The following is a 19,107-nucleotide window of genomic DNA, read 5'->3' on the forward strand; positions in this document are numbered from 1 at the left end:
TGAATAGTGGAAGAAGTGGGGGTTATAAGGAGGGAGTGTTCTTGGGGTGTTTAAAAATGAGAGAAACTAATAAATAGTGAAAGCAGTGAGTTAGTTTTTAAAGTATTATAAGGAGAAGCCTTATATTTGTGAAGTTTTAAGATTCTATTAAGCTATTTTATTAAAAAGAATTTATCATTATCTATAGACAAATGTATGTGGTCACGGATGCGCCTTGATTTTCCTTGTTCATTTAAAACCCCACTTTCTGTCTGTCTTAGGTAGGAGATGTCTAGACTCTAGTTCTGTCCTTTCATGAATTTTAACACATTTTTGTTGCTAATGTTATTGATTATCGACATGTGGAATCTTTGTATCCGGTCACCATAATTTTGGTGCGTTGCATCAGATTGTTTTTTTTTTTCTTCCCAACTTGTTCAATGTTGTTCACTTGTTTGTAAGAATGGCATTGGGCGGGTTCGGGACGAGTAGTGTCAAACCCGAACCCGAAAAGGAATATGCAACCCGAACCCGATCCGATACTCATCGGGTACCTGATTGGGAACCCCGTCGGGGGTAAAATAATGCCCCAAAACCCGACCCGTTATGAATAGTTATTTTTCAATAATAATAATTACCAAAATCTTGTTTAATTTGATAAATGATAATGCTTTTGATGTTTTGAGAAATGGATATGAATGTATACATATATATAGTTATTGATATCGGGTCGGATCGGGTCGGGGTGGACATGTCCCACTCCCTGCCCCGAACGGGTTTGAGTATCGGGTATTCTCGTCGGGTATCAAGTTTCCCCGTCGGGTCGAATTATTTTTGCCATCCCTATTTGTTTGGATTAGTTTGATTCTATAAAAGGGTAGTTTAGTACAAGAGAATCTAATAATCTTATTTGCTTTCTTATTGTATGTATCTAATTTAAAAATCTTCAAATTTTTATCGAATTTACTCTGACTCTTAATTTTTCACAATTGATGTAACATATCATTTATGTTTAAAAATGATACACACAATAACATAATGACAGAAGTTGGGTACATACAATCCGTTCCGACTTAACATTTTATAGTGGTTTTAGACGACACCAATATCAACAGCTAGCTTTTGAAGTCTTTGACAAAAACCCTTTTCCTTTATACGGTGTTGTGATCAGAAAAATAACCTTTTTAACTAAATCTTCATACTCAATTTCATAAATAAGTCTTTTGAATTCTAATCTTATCAACTACAAGCCTATAACTGCTTTGACCGAAAATACCTTAAATATACTAAGGTTTAATAAACATCTTATAACATTAAATAAGTCTGATATAGTAGGGTGATCATCTATTTTTATGGTTTATCAAATAATCTTTTATTTTTATAAGTTATCTTCTTATTTATTAAGATAATTATAAGTTGATTATTATTGTTTATATGAGATTTGACATTTTGTCAAGAAAACCTATATGGTTTTGGTCTTTGATTAATCATTTGTTCTTGAGCCATTTGAATGCGCTTCTTCCTGCATCAGTTGGTATCCGAGCTCAGGTTAATTCAAATGGCTTTGCGTGATGGGAACCACTTTTTTACTCGCCGAATCGCCGAACGAGGCAGCGTTGAAATCGTGTTCTATTCACAAGATCGCAAGATCCAGTAAACGGACCCAAAAGATGTCATCTGGGATGAGATCATTGGGAAAGAGGAGCATTCTGAAGATGGCAATGATTACAAGTTTCAAGAAACCGACTCAAATGTTGGGGAAATTCGTGAATAACGAACAGATAACCGGATATAATCAAACTCTGAAAGGCGTGTAATCACTTTCAGATTGAATCAATTTGGCGGTTCACCCAAACTATTCAATTGGATACAATTCAGAGAATTAAGTACGTTCTGTGTGTTTATTATTTAAGAGAAAAGAACCAGAAAGAAGAAAAAAAAAAGAATGATCAGAAAGTTTGTTACGGGTTGTATAAATCCACCAGAAGGCAGTTATTTGCAAGGTTTCGAAATTGCCATTTTTAGTCCCTCAAGTTCCGAAATTTTAATTTTCGGAGGGATTTTTACTATAGCAATTTAGTCCCTCAGCTCGACCCCAGCCAGGGGCTGCCGCCCCTTGGACCCCGCTCCCAGGGGCGCTGCCCCCGGACCCCCGTACCTTAGGGGCTGGTCATAATAAATTCAAATAGGCGTGCACTCCGCACCACCAATCCTATATGATGTATTATTATGACAATACTGATCAAACAAGTTAACCCAATTACACTAAAATATCCAACATCAAAGGCTTTCATCCGGGATGAGAACTCCGGAAAAGAGGAGTATCTTGGGAATTGTAACACCCTCTATCAATCACCTCATGTGTTTGATGAGTATGAAGATGAAGAATGGTATTTTTGGACAACCGGTAGTCCATTCGTTAAAAGAAGAAAAAATTCTCGACAACAAGCTAGAGATAGTCCATTCGTTAAAGAAGAATGATCGATTTCATACGGTGATGTTGTTCAGGAAAGCATTATCTCATATCTTGAATTGTGGGATTTAACTTTGAGTTTTGAAAGAAAATTTCGTGGCCGTCATTTACAATATTCAAATACAATCTTGAACTTAAATATCATATTAAATAGAGATGTTATATTCTTGCAAGACAAGATATTCATAATTATGGAGATGGTTCTTTCAAGAAAAACTTGTTGTGCCATTAAAATTATTTGGCTAGTCACTTGCTCACTGCAAGTAGTCAAAGACCCAGATTTTATTTTCAACGAAGACAAAGAGGCGACTCAATCTTCCATTTGATCCAGGTGGTGCTTTACTCAAATTGCTTTGGTTTGCAGACAAAACTCGAGGACGGGTTTTTTCGAAGAGGGAGAAAATGATGCAGTAGAGTGATCTTCTATTTTTATGGTTTATCAAATAATCTTTTATTTTTATAAGTTATCTTCTTATTTATTAAGATAATTATGAGTTGATTATTATTGTTTATATGAGATTTGACATTTTTGTCAGAAAAACCTATATCGTTTTGGTCTTTGATTAATTATTTATTCTTGAGCCATTTGAATGCACTTCTTCTTGCATCAGAGTCAACAATAACAATTGTTTTAACAGTACAAACTATATGTATATATAGATAACAAGAATAAAAACTTAGGGTTACTTTTTGAAGAAGGTTTTGGCTTTATATGGAAAAACTTTATTTGAAAAAAATAAAAGCTCGTTTTATCAATTGGTTCAATTAAAAAAGCTAGTTGGTTCACTCATATGCCGATTTGTTTTAACTAAAAAATAGTCCTAATTAAAACGGTCAGTATATGTTTTTTCAACGCCACTCGTGTCGTGGTCGTAGTCTTTTTCTAGTACCCAATAATTTTCATTTCGTATTTTTGTTTGTCTTTTGTGTTCGATTATTGGTATTTGGTTATAGATATTCTATGTTAGGTATGTTTTTTATTCAGTAGCTTTTGCTCTAGTGCTCTCATTTTAAAACATTCACAATATGCTTTTTACACATAAAACTTATCATTTAGAAGTCTATATTATTTAATTTAGTATGTATACACTTACCTAGATCCAGTTATACATAGGTAATGTGTAAGTTATTTGGAAGTACAGGTTATGTAGTCTTAACCGTACTCACGTTACGAAGTTATCAGTATACATAAATCTCTGTTTAGTTGTTTCCAAGAGACATGAAATTAAGTAAATTCCCCACTCTTTATTCACCCAAAGGCAAAGCAATAAAATGGTTATTCACGGGTTTGATTCTCATCTTATATAATGGAGGGCCTTTTTTTAACCAAGAAAATGAAAATAGTCTCCCACTTAGGTAGAGATAAAGTCTACCTACATCTAAATCTCCCTCATACACCGTCAAAATAATAGGGCTTCAAACCCGCAAAAAACGACCTGAACAATTTTTTTTTTCTTTCTTTCAGAAGTGGTTAGATAATCCATGCTTGTTCATGACCATACATGTCAATTTTCAAATTTCGTCTACAATACGTAAAAGGGTAATAAAGTTAGTGTTTATATTTTACCTTTTTAGGTATTATATTTGATTTTCCATATTTTGTTATTATTATTATTATTATTTTGACAAGAAAAATGACTAATCCTCCAAACAAAATAGCCTAAAAATCCTCCTAACATTTTAAGAAGGTGACATGTGGTATCCACTAATTCTCTTTCCTAATCTTGCCCCCTGATTTTTCTATATGTCACCATCCAATAGTTAGGAGGATTTTTAGGCTATTTTGTTAGGAGGATTAATCATTTCCCTTTTGACAATTATCTTAAAATAACTAATTATTTACTCTGTTTACCATTTAATGTCTTAATAAATTAAAATGTTAGTGTTATTAATGATAATCTATATCAATATTATCTAATAAAACAACCCACCCCTTTTTTTTTCTTATAAACTTTCTACCTTTGAAAAACTAAATACACCCTTCTTTTTTATTCACTATTTTAAACATCTCAATCTAATATATTTATAATATCCTTAATGAAATAATTTACATTATAGATCCTCCAACATTTAAAATAACTACAATGTCACCTTTAACATCAATTACTTTTACATTTATCACCATCTTTGCCCACATCACCCCACCACCGTCACCACCACCAATATTCACTCTTATGTGATTGACATTATTCGTATTTATAATCTGCATAAGAAAATGGTAAAAACTGTATTAATTACATTATTAGGGATGTTATTTTTAAATCAAAACTATGAGCTGTTATTAAGTTTGTATATAGTTATACTTTTATCATGATTCATGAATTAGTTTTGATATGAAATATACAATTTTTTATAAATATTAAATAAAACGACTATCATTAGCATTTTTTTTCAATCAATCTCACAAAATAATATACACCACTTGCAAAAAATATATCTTTTTTTTTTTCCTGTTCCTTATTTCCTTTTAACACATTTATTTAGCGCATCAATTACATATCCAATAATCTAACGGTCCTGACTACTCAACCCTTCTTTATAAATACCTTTTTAAACAATCCGTTTTATCATGCAATACACATTCAAATCTAACCCAACGCATGGCTAGAATTCAAGAAGAGGTCACTCGACCTGTTGCAAATTTTCATCCCAGCCTTTGGGGAGATCAATTTCTCGTTCATCGTGAGGTTTGTACACTAACACTACAACTTATTAATTTTATAACTTCAATTAAAAGTGCAAGTGTTTGTAATGTGTAGTTCTAACTTTACAAATACTGTCTACAACTTTTATTAATTATTAATAGACAATGTATGTGTCAGTGTTCGTAAAGTTAAAATTACACATTATTGAGTAATGTAATCAATGAAATTCGAAAGTTTCCAACAACATAGGCCATGTTCATTAGACTATATGTTTGGTGAAAAAAAAAAGTTTTTGGATAATGAGATTACCATATATAAGAGCACAGTGACATACAGTGTCGACGTTGACCCGTTCTTGGTTCCAATTCGTGGTGAGGCATTCAAATGTCAATAATACTAGGACTTGCTTTTAAGCGTGAAAGTAATAATGACAAAAAAATGTTTTATGAGAAATGAGATAAAGTTATAGATCGAGCTTGTTCGAGAAGGTGAAGTTGTTGCACACTTCTAATCTTTCTTGTCTCCTCTTATAAATTGAAAAAAAAAAAATGTTCTTTCTCTCAAACATGAATATGTGGATCTAAAGAAGAACCTCTTGTTGTCATTTACTTGATGAATGAGTAAAAGTTGATTCCTATGAGGGTTAAAAATTAAACTGGAGAAAAATGAAGTTAATTAAATTGGCTTGTATTTTCGCTTTAGATGCGATTCCGTTGTGATGTGATCTACAACTTACTTGCAAGTCTAGAACAAATATTATAAGCATGGGAAATGCTAAATACAGCCTTAAAGGGTTGTATTTAACGTGCATAAAAATAATTGTACCTTTCATATTAAAAGCCCACCCCCTGATTTTCATGGTAAATGTACAAATAATTTATGCACCTTAAATACAGCCTTAAAGGCTGTATTTAGCAAACCCCAGTAAGTATTATCATTAATTGCATTCGAACTTTTCTTTTATATATGAAGAGTTTTTTTAATGAGGGCTATCAATATTAATAATTAATTTGATTTATTAAAATTTATACTTTGTTCTGTGAAAATTCAGCAGACTGTTAATGAAAACCCTTAGGGCTCATTTCTTTTTTAATATGTTGTAAAGTCCAACTTAAAGAGAAACTTTTTTTATATAAAAATTAATACCGAGTAATGACATAAACGTAGATATTCTCATGAAAATATACGTGTACGTACAATAAATTCCGACACGTAAATATACTTGAAACGGCCAACAAGCCGTAACCACAACTAATCAACAACTTATGAGTTATTCTTTGAAATCTGATATAGACCTCAAACCCATAATCATTGTAAAATATACTCTTTTACCTTTCCGAGTATACCTCATTCGTTAAAAACGGAACAATTCTTGGATAGTTGTGACCATTAAACGATTATAAAGGACCAAAAATGACAATTCAGGCCCATTGCTGATGACTAACGTTTGCTAAAAGGCCTATTGGCCTTTAACACCTATAGGACCAATTTTGCAACACCTTTTTAGCCACTTTTCGCAACAGCTTATAAACGACTTTTCATTCGATAAAACTAAACATTTTATATACCGTTACGAATCGCATTGGGTCTACTTTCAAACTCAACAAATAGATATATATTATCAAAAACTTGACCCATTTCAATCTATAAGCCCTCAAAATGGGCTTCGTCAATTTGACATCAAACATACTAAACCAATGCACCAATATGTGCAGATTTTGACAACTAAACATTTGAATTATATCGAACTCATTAGACTTGACATTTGAATTATATTGAATTATAATTTGTCATACTTTATTTTGAAAGCCGAAAACATTTATCGTCATAGTTTTTATATAGCTTATTATAGACTTACTATTTCAGGACCCCATGAGTTATAATCCTGGATCCACTGTGCAAGACACCTAGAAATCTTTTCATCAAAATCCCATATATGTAAATTAAGGACCCTCTTGATATTATATCTTGGATTTGCCACCGCTCGCTCGTGCAATAATATATTTATCAATTCACGACATATAAAGTGCTAGGTGTTAGAAAAAACCTTAAAATTAATTACTCTAATGATAGATTTGTGAGTAAATGTAGCAAGATCAAGCTCCTGTAGAAGAAATAATCGAAGGATTGAAAAAGGAAGTGAAGAATGAAGTATTGTTGGCCTTACAAGATCCAAAACAACATACTAACTTGCTGAAACTATTAGATGCTATCCAACGCCTCGGCGTAGCCTACTATTTTGGAAAGGAGGTCGACCAAGCCGTGCAACATATATTTGATAGATATGGCAATGAGTGGGAGGGCGGTAGCCCTGCCCTTTGGTTCCGACTTCTCAGACAACATGGTTTTTATGTTTCTTGCGGTTAGTACGTACAAATGAATTTATTGATCAAACTTACTCCAAAAGAATCTGACGAATTTTTTTTATATGAAACATCATAGATGTTTTTGGCCAGTATAAGGGAAACAACGGACTATTTAAGAAAGCATTAGTAACCGACGATGTTGAATGCATACTTGAGTTGTATGAGGCAGCACATATGAGGGTGCAAGACGAATTTGTACTAGATGATGCTCTTGTTTCTACAAAAGGTTATCTTGAGAACATAGCCAATGATCCTCATAGCAGCTGTACTCTCACCAAGAAAATACGGGAAGCACTTGAGCGACCTGTACAAAGAAGGTTGCCAAGACTAGATGCATTGCAATACATACCTTACTATGAACAAGAAGTTTCTCATAACAAGTCCTTGCTAAAACTAGCCAAGTTGGGGTTCAACCACCTTCAATCCCTACATAAGAAGGAGCTTAGCCAACTTTCCAAGTATGCATGCACCTATGAACTTTGCATACGTTTTCCTTTCTTCATTAGTCAATATATGATTCATAACTTGAATGTTCTTAGATCCTTCATTCGTCAAAGTTACTAACAAAATTTTAAGATGTTCGATCTACTCATATAGTTATCATGTTCATTTGTGCGCAGGTGGTGGAAATGTTTTGATGTTCCAAAGAATTTCCCTTTTATGAGAGATAGATTGGTTGAAAACTATTTCTGGATCGTAGGTGTTTACTTTGAGCCCCAATATTCTCATGCTAGGATTTTCTTAACTAAAGTGATGGCAATTTCAACAATATTAGACGATACTTATGATGCTTATGGTACTTATGAAGAACTTGATGTTTTCACCCAAGCAGTTCAAAGGTACATATATACATTACACACATATATGTAACTAGCTAGCATAGCTCATTGATGAGCATATGTAGGTTCACAAGTTTTAAAATATCTTAACACTTAAGTTCTTAAGTAATCTCATGTTAATGAAGCACAGGTGGTCAATAACTTGCATTGATGAACTTCCGGATTACATGAAACTGCTATACAAAGGCCTCTTAGATGTTTATCATGAAATGGAGGAACTCATGGGAAAGGAAGGAAAAGCACACTATCTTAACTACGCCAAAGAGGCGGTTAGATTGAGCATATATGCTTGTTTAATTAAGTTTGATCGATCTATTATTTCATAACTACATAAGTCATTTGATTGATACATATTATATATATATACAGATGAAAGAAATGATCAGAAATTTCATGACCGAAGCGAAATGGAGAAACGAGGGGTATATACCAACGGTGGATGAGCACAAATCAGTTACATTCATGAGTTGCGGCTACAAAATGCTTACAATTGCAAGTTTTGTAGGCATGGGTGATATAATCACAGACGGGTCATTCCAATGGGTTCTCGCCGAACCTCCACTTGTCAAAGCTTCATCAGCAATTTGTAGGATTATGGATGATATTGTTGGTCACGAGGTAAGTACACCTAATTATATTTATTTGTAAATTAAGCAGCCGCGCGCTAATCTCTTGCTAATATAAAGTAAGATTAACCTCGATATATCATAAACAAAATTGTAGGTGGAACAAAAAAGAAACCATGTTGCATCAATTGTAGAATGCTACATGAAGGAACATGGTGTCACTGAAGTGAAATGTGTCTATGATTCACTGAATCAAGGAGTAGAAGAAGCATGGAAAGAGTTAAACCGAGAATTACTTATATGTAAAGATGTCCCTCTACCTCTTATTATGCGTGTGATCAACCTGGCACGCGTAATGGATACCCTATATAAATATGAAGATACTTTCACACAAGTTGGACAAGAATTTATTGATCATATCAAAGCTTGTTTCATTCAACCTATACCAGTTTGAGTTTCCATCTTTCATTTAAGTCGCAATCTACAAAATAATCCTTGAGCCTTAATTAAGCTCCATCTTGTAGTATGTGTAATAATCCATCGACTTATTTGTAATAATGTTTTATTCCTATCTTATTAAGTAAAGTTTGTATTCAAACTTATTCTATATCTTAATTTAAATAAGACGTGCATTTTGTCAAAAAAGTTTTCTGACAACAATTTTATATAACTAGTATTTCCGGCACTGCAATATCCGGATGGGTCCACATCATAGATTTTTTTCCGCTATGTGAATCCTGGCAATATATGTATATTTGTATTATATATTCTTTTTAGTTTTTGTCATCTATTGAAATTTGACAATCTTGAATATTCTGTACGGCTATTAGTTTGTTAAGAGATAATTAACGATTTATTTAAATGTTTGTTCATAAACTTCATTTTCAATTGAAATTTGTATTTTTGAACTTCGTTCTAAAATTCGTTACAAGTTTGTTTATGATCCATTTAGCTTTGTGTTAAGTTTCGTGAAGTTTCAATACTTTCCGTTCATTGGAATGTAAATTAGTTCGTGTGTTCATTACCATTGATTCGATTGGAAATTTACACATGCTAGAATACATTTGGTCTAATTAATGTTGTTGAGACCGACCCCCTTTGTTTCTGCACCCATATAATCTCTTATTTAAAAAAAAGGAATTTTTTTTTTTGGGACTGAGTTTTTATTTTAAAAAAGTTAAAAAATTAAAAATTAAAAAACCAACCAAAAAAGAAAAATAGAGAGAAAAAATAGTAGTTCTCACAGTATACTCACAACATAAAGTTTTATATGACGAACTTAGCTCTTTGATATCTTTCAACAATTAAAATTCGAATGGGTAATATTTTACCAACTTATATGCATGTGGTTCACTACTAACTTAATATGGTTTATGTAGCTAGGTTTATATGTTGAGGGAATGATTGTGTAACTTTTAATGACAGACATGCATAGGGATTAGGACGTACATTTGTTCATATTTTATGCCGTTGTTTTTTTGTATTTATACCATTTCTACGTCGATCTTCTTTGTCTATCGTTTTTGTCCAAACTTGAAATACACACAAAATATATTATCATAGGTCTATTCTTATAGAAAATGAATGAAAATTTTCATTCTTAGACTACTTAATATATATTCAGTCATCCTTTATGAGAGTACTAGTTCAATATAGTTATATGTATTAACAACCATTTAAATAGTAAGCTTACAACTGAGTAGTTATTCATTATTTTGTCTCAATCTTTATTCAATGGATTATAATATTTATTTGCTCGGAATTAAATGTTGGGTATTTTAGTGTGATTGGATTAATCCAATATCGTCATAATAAAAATCATATAGAATTTGAAGTTACGAGGTGCACGTCTATTAAATTACTAGGGTGAAAATCTTTCAAAAATTTAATTTTCAGAATTTGAGTGACTAATTTAACAACTTTGAAAACCCAAAAGTAACGGCCTAAAAGGGTTAATGGGCCAAAAACCTCTTGTACGCACATACATTCTTCTTCTGATCGATATCTTTCCCTAGTTCTTTTCTTTTGAACAAGCATATGAAAATTATAAATCCCTGATTTTTATCCAAATAACTTAGATGAACCATCATATTGATTCAATATAAAAGTGATTACGCATTTTTCAGAGATTTCAATTATCTGGTTGTTTTGTTCTTTACTGTATATCCCAAACATTGAACACGGTTTTGCAATCCACACCTCCCCATAACATGCCCATGCTGCAGCCTCGGCGATGGTGCTCACACGACTTGGCTTCAGGCTGCATCCCATATGGGTGATGCCAATCCCTTACATCTATGCAATTCCATTTAAAATTTAAGACATTCATACTTCCCTTTCCTATTTTAAATAGCTACAAAACCAATCTTTGTTTTTACCACCCAATTTAGGTTAAAATTTCCCCTATAAATACCTTCATCTTTTGGTTTACACACATCAATGACATAGCCCACAAAAATAAATCCATGGAACTCATATTGGTGGTTCTCGCTTCCATCATTTTCTTGGTATTCTTACTTCATTACATAGATGTATATGGTAAAAGGAGAATGCCTCCGGGACCTACCGGCCTTCCCATCATCGGAAACCTTCTTGATATTGGACAAAAACCTCATGAGTCCCTAGCGAAACTCTCCAAGATACACGGTCCTCTTATCACGATCCAATTGGGAAGAGTCACTAGTATACGTGCTGGCGTCAACACCTGCCGCGGCCAGAGATATTCTCCAACGCAACGATGACACTTGTTCTGGGCGTACGATCCCAGACGCCGTCACGGCATCGGGGAACTATGACACATCCGTCCTATGGGTTCCACCCAACCAAGAGTGGCGAACCATAAGAAAAGTTGTCAATACATGCCTCACTCATCTGCCCAAACTTGACACCCTTCGTGACCTTTGGGAGAACGTTGTGGAGGGGATGTTGGATTTTCTTAAGGAGTCATCACTCAAAAATGAGGTTGTGAATATAGGAAAGTTGGCATTCGCAGTAGCACTTAACCAAATGTCCAATACACGCCTTTCACAAAATGTGACTAATTACCGAGTCCGATGATATTGGAGGGTTTAAGAGAGCCGTGAAGACATTGATGGAGGTCGATGGGAAATTTCCTATCTTGAAGCCATTAGACCCACAAAATATACGAAGACAGGCCAAGGCTGCTTATGGTTGGTTTGACAACGTGATCGGACGTTTATAAGTGAAAGGTTAAAGCATCGAAAGTCCAAGTTGCCAAGGTTTGGTGATATGTTGGATTCCATGTTAGATTTTAGTGAAGATAATGCAGCCGATTTCAATCTTATACACATCAAAACTTTACTAGTGGTAATTAAATCTTGAATCTCCTCTTTATTATATATATGATCAAAATGGACAAAAGACCAATTAAGAAATTTTGTTACTAATAAAACTTGACACTTGTTCAAATATGTATAACTCTTACTAACATAAATTTTAACATGTACCTGTCCAATCAAAAGCTAGAAACTGAAAACCTAAAAATACTATACTACTATGAAAATGAACTAATATAAGACATTTTTTTGCGAGGACAAACTGTCCTCACTACATGTCACTGTACGACATGATATTTGCGAAGAATTGATGTTTTAATTTGACCAAACCTTTAGCTAGGACAAGTCCTCTCTACATGGATCGCCAGGTCGGTACATACATATGATGCTATAAGCGCTAATCTTTTATTATACTTTGATGCTATAAGCGCTAATAGATATGATTGTCATGGAATGAACATGATACTAATTTAATTATAATTTGAAGTATAGTTTTAGTTTCTATCACTACTACAAATTTGGGGTAATAGAGACCAGTCAAATGAATAGAGATCAGTTGCTTTTTAAAATGGTGGTCCCTAAACTTAATCAACTGGTCTCTATATTAACATGGGAATAGAGATCGGTTGCAAAAGAATAGAGACTGGTTGCGTACAAAACAAGTGGTCTCTTGTTTTATATCTAACCGGTCTCTATTCTTAATATTAAATGCTATTTTTCTTAAAATGAATAGAGACCGTTTTATTTATAACAAACCGGTCTTTATCTCTCCCTCACAATCATTTTAATATTTTATTATATCAATTTTATATATAGATTTCTTAATATATCTTTTTTCTTTTCTTATAGTAGACTTATGCTTGCGTAATGCGGCGGCGGTAGGGTAGTGATGGCGGAGGTGGTGGTGGTGGTGGGGGCAGCAGTGGGGATGGTGATGGTGGTGAATGTAAAAGTAGTGTGATGTAAAATGTGGTATTGTAGTTATTTTAAGTGTTGGGAGATCTACAATGTAAATTATTTCATTAAGGGTAGATAGGGATGTTTAGATTAGTGAATAAAAGAGAAGGCTATTTTTGATTTTTCAAAGACAAAAATGTTAAAGGAAAAAAAATGATGGTTTGTTTTATTAGATAGTATATATATATAGATATCTTTTGTTTTGTATGATATAAATTTGTTACTTTATTTTAATTTGGTTCTTTTTAATATCACTATAAGAAAAGTGGGTCCATTCTTACGAATAACAAGCACACACAGTAGTGGTGGATCTTGACTCATCTAACCGCGGGGGGATGAAAGTAATGAGACCAAAAAATAAGACTAACAAAAATACTCAAGGGGTGCCAAAACTCACAATATCTTAAAATAACACTAAGAAAAGTAATTTTTTAGAGGTATAGCGGATTAAGTTACACTATTGGACGAATAAACGATGGGGGTCGGGGGGCCCTCGGTCCCCAATAAAGCTTTGCCCTTGCACACAACCTATATGTCCCATTTGTACAAGTGTTGAGCATATTGGGGCCCAATAGACCCAATGATTACACACATACATCCATACATTCATACTTATCGATGCATCATGTTAGGCACAATCGAATGATCGAGAAACATGTTGGCCTCAATAGGCCTAATGAGATTAAAAAAAACGAGGTTCAAGGCCCCAATGGGTCCATTTGAGTGAATGACGAACATACATAACTTATTTAGCCCGTTTATACAAAAGGTGAACATATTGGGGCTAATAGGCCCAACGATTAGACATACATACATATATACACACATCCATACTTGTCAATGAATCATGTAAGCTCAAACCAATGATTGAGAAACATATTGTGCCTAATAGGCCCAATGTGATAACAAAACAAGGTTTTAAGGCCCAAGAAGCCCATATAAGTGAATGATGAACACACACGACCCATTTAGCCCTTTATACAAGTGGTGAATGTATTGGGCCCAATGATGAGACACTCCTACATCCATATATATATATATATATAGGGGTGGGTTATTTGTAGTACATGTGTAACATGTGTAACTTAACTTACACACTTCTTTTTCCATCCATCTCCGACCACCACCATGATCATCTCCGACCACCGCCATGATACTCCGGCGACGACGACCATCTCCGGCGAGAGTTACACATGTGTAACTACATATTCGGGCTATTAGGCCCAATGATATAATATACGAGGTTTAGGGCCTAATAAGCTCATTTGAGCGAACGACAAAAAAATTAGTGTATTCTTCGAATTATAGTTAGATAAAATATATTTTCCATATTAAAAGTTAACAAACATGATAAAGCCTGTATTGAAATTTAACATGTATTTGTCATTTTTTCTTTCGATACCTTTGTCTTATTAGCCCCAGAAGCTGATCAGTTTTTGATAAAGTATAGAGGGTTGTTCATAGTAATGTCTCAACCCTAGGAACCAATGTCATAGATGTTTGACACATGTATCATGTGTTTTTTTTCTCATAATCTTACCATTCATCATGAAATGTGTCATGATATTATTTTTAGGTATATTTTAGACATAATTATTAGACAAATCTATCATTCTCTAATTTAAAACTGTAATCAATTTTTATGGATTTGTGACTTTGTATAACATAATACATTTATAGATTGTGTTGAAAATTAAAACAAATACAAATCTCTCTATATAACTAAGAGATAATATGTTTTTTTCTATGTGACACTTCTCTTTTCGTGCCAACTAGACTTTCTGCTTAGGTGTCATTTTTTGATAATTTTAATGTTTTTTTAAGATGTATTGACATTTAAATTTATATTTTCTAATGCTCATGTGACACTTCACTTGCCACGTCATTATTTTCCTACGTGGATATTTGTCTTTTTAATCAATTTTAATTAGCAAATAAAAAAGCTAAATGCAAGATTTGAACTCATGACCTCTGACTTTTAATATTATGCACAAACCACTTGATCTAACTTAATATTTATTTATTTTTTGCATACTACGGTAGATATTCATCGAATACAACTAATTAAAAGACATTGATAATATATTTTTGATCTTTGCAATTTACCTTTTTCCATCAATGTAATTATAAGTTACTTTTGGTTTACGTTCTCAGTCAATCACGCACAACGTGTGAGTTTGATCTAGTTTTATATATGCAACAAAATCTTGAATAAAAAAATATTAACTTGTGGCTAATGCTTGTCTTATAAAAATACCAAATAAATAAATTACATAAACGAAAAATTATATAACAAAATAAGAAAAATTGTGTTCAAAGAATAAATCAATAAAATTAAAAAAAAAAAAAAAATCGTCTCGTAAAAACACACATACACAAAAGAAAAATATTTCCCCAAATTTAAATGAATTGAACCGCCATTACTTCCCTCCACTTATCCAAAAAATTTTCAATTAACTCATTTTCCCAAATCTTATTTTTCCCCCCCTTTCTCATCCCTCTAAATCTGACAAAAAAAACAAAACCTAACTCTATCAGCCGCACCACTGCAATCAGCCTCCATCCCCACATCAGCGATTAATCTCCATCACAGCGGCAACCCAGCTACTTCAAGGTATTCTTTACATTGATTTTAAAGTCATTTATCGGATTTTATTCTTATTTATTTTTATAGTGAGTTTGAGAATTTTATGCTTAAATTAATAGATTGATTATAGTGTCTTTTTATACTTGGTTTTTTAACAGTGATTTAGGGCTTTGTTGAGTGTAGGAAATATTGTTAAGTCACCGTTTTGGTGCAGATCGATGCTTTGATGTACATTACCTCATACCTTTTGTTTAACTTAGGTAATTTTTATATTAAATATCTTTTGGCAGCCGACCTACTGATTCTTTTTCAATCTATTTTCTTGATTTTATATATAATAAATGTATTAGATGTGATTATGAAGTTATTCCAAACAAATTAGATATTAACATTAAAAGTAATAGTCTATTTTTTGTAATAGAGTAATTTTGGAAATGTAAATATCTGAGAACACTTTGTGCGATTCTTTCAGTTCTGACTTATAGTACTTGCAATGACTTAAATCATTCGACATTACCAGATTCATAAAATTAGCTAACTTTTTTACAGTTACGTGCTTCTGAGGTTGTCATGGATGGCTTGGTTTATGAACGTCATAACAAGAACGATACTGTTATTTTCCATCGCAGGATACAAGTTTGTTTTTTACAGTCGATGAATAAAATGTTTTTGAGCTTGTTTTATAATATTTAGTTGGTAATGTCTTTGGTACTAGTTACTTTTTTGTTATCTTTCTTTGTTTATCTTTCTTTGTTTGATATGACCTGCATATAAGATTCATTGAAAAATGGACCTGCATATGTCTTTGGTACTAGTTACTTTTTTGCAATGAATGGTCCTGCTGACTTTTCTTAAAATCTTTTGCATGCATGATTTGCGGCTGGTACATAGTGATCTGAAGCCTGTAAACATTCTTCTGGTATCTCGAGAGTATGTGAAAGTGCCTGACTACAAGGTATGGATAAGTTGCCACTCTTTCTTACAAGGTTTGTCTTTGTTTTAGGGCTCATCAAGGTCACCAAAGGATAGTTCTTATTCAAAAAGGGTTCCTTTGCTGAATCTACTTTTTTTCTTTGGTGATTATTGCTCTTTATATTCCATTTTTTGCTGTGTATACTATCCCATTTGATTCTTGTTCATGCACCCTCAAACTTTTTTTTTTTTTGCTTTCTTCTATCTCTGTTTTTTTAGCAGATTTATGGTTGTTTCCGACAGCAGATAAGCTGTGTTTTGAGCAGTTTTTCTTGACAGTAATTGGGCGGTTTTTTGTGCAAATTCATGGTTGTTTTCAACAGCAAAGATGCTGTGTTTTGAGCTGTTTTTCTGGACAGCAAATGGACTTTTTTTAGCAGTTTTTAGCAGCAAATGGGCTGAATTTTTTGTGCAGTTTTTTCGCACTAATTAGGCTGATTTTGACTTTTTTTTGGTTTGTTTTCGACAGGTGTATCATGGATTACAATCAAAAGTTGTTGCTCCGCATTGTTTTCGGCAGGTTTAATTCTTTGTTTTAATGTTTTTACTGGGTGAAGCTTTGTTCCATACTCATGAAAACGTAGAACATCTTGCAATGATGGAGCGTGTTCTTGGTCTGTTGCCTATGCACATGCTGAAGAAAGCATATTAAGTGTACTTCCTGTTTTGTTTTTCTTTCTTCCAGCGTTTCCAACCTATGCGAGAGTGCCTTGACTCTAACAATTACGACTAACCGTATGCTGCTTTAGGTCCAACCGTCCAACAACAAGAATGTGGTTACTATGTGATATGATTTCCCGCCTTTTGTAAGTAATTTCATATGTATTGTATTATCTAATTTGGTTCTTGCTATTTGTTTTCTTCTATATATATATATATAAGTAATAATATTAAACTTTTTTTTCTTATTATATTTGTAGATACCTTGGAATAATACAAGACATTACGAGCACTCACAGTTGGATGCTATGGTGTGTTTTTGGATAAGTGCAATTTCGATTCAAAACGACTAAAGTATGGACTATCCATTGAATTTTGACTTTATTATTAAGAATTTTATATGATTTTAAGAACATTAACTTAGTTTAGTTTTCTGTTTTTCAAAGATGTTTAGCTTTTAAATTCTATTTAGTGGTTTGATTGAGCATTAGGTACTAGTAGTTTGGATTATTATTGAGCATCAAGTTAATTTGGTTTTGGTATCTATTGATGAGGACCAAGTGTTTTGGTTTTAGTATGAACGTTGAGAGCAATATATGTTGTTTTGGTATGAATGTTGGGATGTGAGAGCAGGTTCTGTTTTGGTAAATATAGCATAGTAGGTTTCAGCAGCCATGGCAAGTTTGCTGCAGGTTCTTTTTTTTTAAATTAAAAAAATGAATAGAGACCGGTTGGGTATAAAAAAACAGGTCTAAAAGAAAGATTAGAGACCAGTTAAATTATTAAAAACTGGTTTCTATTTGTTTGGCGGGAAGATTATATAAGCGGGAATAAAGAATAGAGACCTGTTAGGTTAAATGGAACCGGTCTCTATCAGTAGCCATAGAGACTGGTTGTAAAACAGGTATCTAAAGTACTTTTGACCGGTCTCTATAGTTTTTTTTTGTACTAGTGATATTAAATAGCAAATGGACAATTTATCTAGTTCTTTTAAAAGTTGGTTTGTATTTCTAGCTGTAAAATGATACGATTTGGTACACAAAGTAACCGATTTCTTCTTTAATTTGTGTGTAGTGTTTACTTTTATCTGGAACAGAAACAAGCTCAAATACAACAGAATGGGCAATGACTGAACTTTTGCTTAATCCTACTATATATGTTCTCAAGGGTGCGCGAAGAAGTTTCTTCAATAGTCAGAGAAGATGGGAAAATCAAGGAAGCCAAGATCCTCAAGTTGCCATATTTACATGCTGTGACTAAAGAAACCATGAGACTTCATTTGTCTGCACCTCTTTCAGCACCACATAAAACCGAGAAGGAAGTTAAACTTGGTGAATACATTGTCCCAAAAAACACACAAATCTTGGTGAATGTATGGGCAATAGCGCGCGATCAAAGGTATTGGGAAAAACCATTGCAATTTATGCCTGAAAGGTTTTCGGGTAAAGAGGTTGATTACAAGGGTCAATACTTTCAATCTCTACCATTTGGGTCGGGTCGAAGAATGTGTCCTGAAATTCCCTTGGCTCATCGGGTGGTGAGCTTAATAGTCGCGTCATATGTATACCATTTTGATTGGAAACTTGCACACTCTAGAGAAGAAATGGACATGAATGATATATTTGGTCTAACATTGTTGAGGGCAACCCCAACATTTGTTAAATACCAATGCGCGCAATCAAAGTTAACATGTACTTAATTATCGTACTTGGGCTCAAGGAATAAACTCCATTATTTTGTTTCTAGGACGATTGTGATATATGCTTA

General features: G+C 33.2%; 1 protein-coding gene, 1 long non-coding RNA gene and 1 pseudogene across 2 annotated transcripts; all 3 read left to right on the top strand.

Annotated features, from left to right (window-relative positions):
* The first annotated feature begins 5,017 nt into the window (after positions 1 to 5,017).
* Positions 5,018 to 9,466, top strand: LOC122607026 ((-)-germacrene D synthase-like). Its single transcript, XM_043779945.1, has 7 exons — positions 5,018 to 5,139; positions 7,189 to 7,459; positions 7,540 to 7,921; positions 8,084 to 8,302; positions 8,433 to 8,571; positions 8,672 to 8,920; positions 9,026 to 9,466. Exons 1-7 carry the CDS (start codon positions 5,053 to 5,055, stop codon positions 9,320 to 9,322), a joined length of 1,644 nt encoding a protein of 547 aa, XP_043635880.1. The 5' UTR covers positions 5,018 to 5,052; the 3' UTR covers positions 9,323 to 9,466.
* Positions 9,467 to 11,333: 1,867 nt separating this feature from the next.
* Positions 11,334 to 19,048, top strand: LOC122606465 (annotated as a pseudogene).
* On the top strand, positions 17,149 to 17,688 carry LOC122606466. Its single transcript, XR_006324912.1, has 3 exons — positions 17,149 to 17,200; positions 17,366 to 17,486; positions 17,601 to 17,688. It is a non-coding gene; the product is annotated as an uncharacterized LOC122606466 (long non-coding RNA).
* Positions 19,049 to 19,107: the final 59 nt, after the last annotated feature.

Source organism: Erigeron canadensis, chromosome 7 (genome assembly GCF_010389155.1).
Source record: "Erigeron canadensis isolate Cc75 chromosome 7, C_canadensis_v1, whole genome shotgun sequence".
NCBI classification, from domain to species: Eukaryota; Viridiplantae; Streptophyta; class Magnoliopsida; order Asterales; family Asteraceae; genus Erigeron; species Erigeron canadensis.

What these genes read in the sequence shown, in the direction of transcription:
- LOC122607026 (XM_043779945.1), top strand. Translation starts at nt 5,053, where the DNA reads ATGGCTAGAATTCAAGAAGAGGTCACTCGACCTGTTGCAAATTTTCAT. An exon ending in GAGCTTAGCCAACTTTCCAA is followed by an intron (nt 7,922 to 8,083) that starts GTATGCATGCAC and finishes ATTTGTGCGCAG; the next exon opens with GTGGTGGAAATGTTTTGATG. An exon ending in TTAACTACGCCAAAGAGGCG is followed by an intron (nt 8,572 to 8,671) that starts GTTAGATTGAGC and finishes ATATATATACAG; the next exon opens with ATGAAAGAAATGATCAGAAA.